The sequence below is a fragment of the Apteryx rowi genome, unplaced genomic scaffold (assembly GCF_003343035.1).
Source record: "Apteryx rowi isolate R43461 unplaced genomic scaffold, aptRow1 scaffold_1471, whole genome shotgun sequence".
NCBI lineage: Eukaryota > Metazoa > Chordata > Aves > Apterygiformes > Apterygidae > Apteryx > Apteryx rowi.
Window position 1 is genome coordinate 23,278 of NW_020447721.1, and position 3,127 is coordinate 26,404.

Consider the following 3,127-nt stretch of genomic DNA (forward strand, 5'->3'; position numbering starts at 1 on the left):
GGGAGCAGCCAGCACGCTCCCAGCCCTGCTCGGGAACGCCACGCGCCCCAGGGCCACCACGAGGCCCCACGCTCCTCACCTTATCTGACTTCCTCTTCTTTGCTAGGGGAAGAGAGAGAAGAGGGTGGTTTTTACTCTATTTGGTTGATTTAACCCCAAACGCTGCAGCACGAGCAGCCACATCCCCCCTTCAGCTACGTGGGGCATCCCCACGCTGCCGGGACCACAACAGGGGACATTCCCATCCCCAGTGACAGCAGCAGAGAGGGGACCAGACAATCCAGGGAGCTCAGGTACGGGGGACACCAAGYTCCACACTCAGCTGCTTTAACCCCCGTACAAACGCCCGGAGAAAGGGGCACGAGGCCAGAGGGAACCAGCCAGCCCAGACACGTCCTCCACCCTTTCCATGGGGCGGAAGGGGTAGGAAACCTTTCTTTTCCCCAGTCCCCCTTGTGCGAGGGGGTACAGGGTGACCAGGAAGCCCCCAGTGAGGCTGGTGCCCACACGCCACCCCTGCGTGCTCCCACCTTTCTTCTCGGAGCCGTAGGACCAGTCGTTGTCATTTATATCATCGTTGTCCTCCTGGTCGCTCTCTGACTTGTTCATGTTGTTGCTGCTCGCGATCCTGCACGCAGAGGGGAGAAATGGGTGTCAGGGCCCTGGGACCCCCACCCAGGATCGCCCCTGCACCCTGGGAGCTCTGCCATGCCCACCCCAAACCCACTCCTGAGGGTCCCAGGTCTGACCCAGCCCCAGATACAACATGGGGGTCCCCAGCCAAGGGAAGGGACATGGAGGAGCCAAGACTCCCGGGTTTGAAGACAGGGACACACAACTTCACAATCAAAAGCGAGAAGAGGGGGGAGCCTGGACATCTGGTTTCCACCCCACGCTCATCAAGGATGAGATGAGATGAGTTTACCTGGGTCTTCTCCTCCCCGTCCTCTGCAGAAAGACCTGACACAGACCCACAGCCCAGCTCTGAGCCAGGTCACCCACTTGTGCCTCAGTTTCCCCAAGCAGAAGGAGGCCGAGGGAGCCCTGAGACCGGTGCCCGGGGCTCACCTCCGGTTGGCGATGCGGCTGCTGTTGCGGCCCATGCCCAGGCACTTCTCCAGGTGGGGGGCGAAGCGGGACGCGGCGATGCTGCGGCTGCAGTTGGGGCACACACACTCCTTGTTCTTCCACTGGTTGTAGACCTGCCCAAAGATGTCCACGCCGGGCTGGTCCACGATTTCTGGGGGAGGCACACGCGTCAGCCCGGCCCCAGGGGAGCCCCAACGCTTCCTGACCCATCCCTGCTTGGATGGGACCAATGGAAACCCACCACTCCGGGTGCAAGTTAACGACCCCACAATCCCCACGCAAGTTAACGACCAAGATCTGTCTCTTCTGCAAGGGAAACCCTGGCTACAATCCCCATCTCCTGGGTGGTGGTGCTCCGCCTGCGGGTAAAGGGACCCTCTGGATTCCTCTGGCTCAAGCCAGAGACTCCGGACAGCTCTCCCCAGGGATGGCAGGCTCCTTGGAGAGGAGAGGCCAGGGCAGAGGCAATGCTCTCCTGTGAGCGCAGCCCAGCCAGGAAGGTCTCTTATCTGTCCTCCTCCCCAAGCGAACGAGGCTTCCCCAGGCCAGGGCAAAATGCCTGGACTCGGGGCAGCCGCACCGGCGTTTCCAGGGTTCGAGTCACCCCGTCTGTTCACAAAACGGATGCCCGCGTAGAGGCAGAACCACCACCCGGCACATTGGATTTCCTCTGCATCATTTCTCCTTTGTGCCAAAGTCCTCACCACCGGYGATAACCAGTCCCTCCAACGGCCTCTCCACGGCCCTTTCCGGCTGCGAGTGGGAATGGGATGTTCTCCATCCCGCTTGCCATGGGGAACCCGTCCCCAGGAACCTCCTAGGCACTCACCAAAGTCCTTCATGCTGTCGGGGTCTGTGTCGTCCAGGAAGAAGTAGCCACACTTGACCGCCCGGTGGACTTCGAAGCAGAGGCCCAGGCAAGCATCTTCGACCAGGTCTGTGTAGATCTCGTGCGCAATGGCCTGGGGCAGGAGGGGACGCGGAGCCGTAAGAGCCGAGGGAAGGAGGCCGGGTTAGGCCCTGACGGGGCCGCAGATTGCTTGGCCCATGAGGCTCAGCACCAGTCCGGATCAGAGCCAGAAGAAAACGGGACGGAGACCCTGACCAGCCAGAGCGGACAACTGGGGGCAACGGGCTGGGTCTGAGGGCATCACGGCCGCTGGGGAAGGCGGCAAATCCTCCCCCCGGGGCCGCTTACCTCCAGTTTGCTGTTATCCAGGCCAGACAAAGACATATCCTCCATTTTCATTTGCAAATGCTCGTGGAGAAGTCACGCTGAACGCACATAGCACGGGACAGGCTGGGCGCTCGCTGCACAACGAGAGGCAGGGAGCGCGTTGGCAGAGCCAGATCCGTCCGGGAGACCCCCTCCGCCTCCCTCGCCCCCAGGCCACGGGAAGGGGCAGGAGTCAGCCAGAAACACAGCCCCAAGATCGCTGCGGTATTTCCAAGCACTGACATGCAAAGCCTTGGCTTAAACGCTCCAGCAATGGGGGGGGGTCGGGGTTTGTGCCCCCCTGCACCACCTAACCCCCCCCCAGCTCCACTGATGGGTGCAAACACGAATCCTTGCAAGACGGGGCAAAAGTAACGCGGGGGAGGCCGAGAAGGGCCTGTGCGAGGCGGCCTGGGGAGCCCTGCAAATAACGGGGGGGCCCTGGGGGCAAAAGGGGGGGCGCCAGGAGCAGGCGGCCCCCACGGGCCGGGCGCTCTCGGGGGCACCGGGGCTCGCGGGTTCCCCGCCGGGCTCCGAACAACTTCCACGAAAGCCTCTCCCCGGCAGAAACGGCCTCTCCCAAGCGCTCTCATGGAGATAAACAAGGCCTCTCCCTGCCGGCGGCCACGGCCCGTCCGGGAACGCACTGTCCCGCCACAGCGGGGACGGCGGAGCCGGGAACACCCTGTGGATCCCCCCCCACCCCTCCATGGGGGCCCTTCCCCGGCACCAGCCGCCTCGTCCTGCCCGGCAGTCACCGAGGCGTCAGGGCTCCTCAGCGTGCCCGGGCAGACCCCCCCGGCGCAGTCTCCGGAGGGGGGG

At 63.6% G+C, this 3,127-nt stretch overlaps 1 protein-coding gene across 1 annotated transcript in view; it reads right to left on the bottom strand.

Annotated features, from left to right (window-relative positions):
- ATXN7L3 (ataxin 7 like 3) overlaps positions 1 to 2,976 on the bottom strand; it is a 7,790-nt gene extending 4,814 nt beyond the window's left edge. Inside the window, 5 exon segments of the mRNA XM_026058460.1 lie at positions 80 to 102; positions 531 to 628; positions 1,069 to 1,240; positions 1,919 to 2,051; positions 2,288 to 2,976. Coding sequence (XP_025914245.1) covers positions 80 to 102; positions 531 to 628; positions 1,069 to 1,240; positions 1,919 to 2,051; positions 2,288 to 2,338 — 477 coding nt within the window. The 5' untranslated portion in view covers positions 2,339 to 2,976.
- Positions 2,977 to 3,127: the final 151 nt, after the last annotated feature.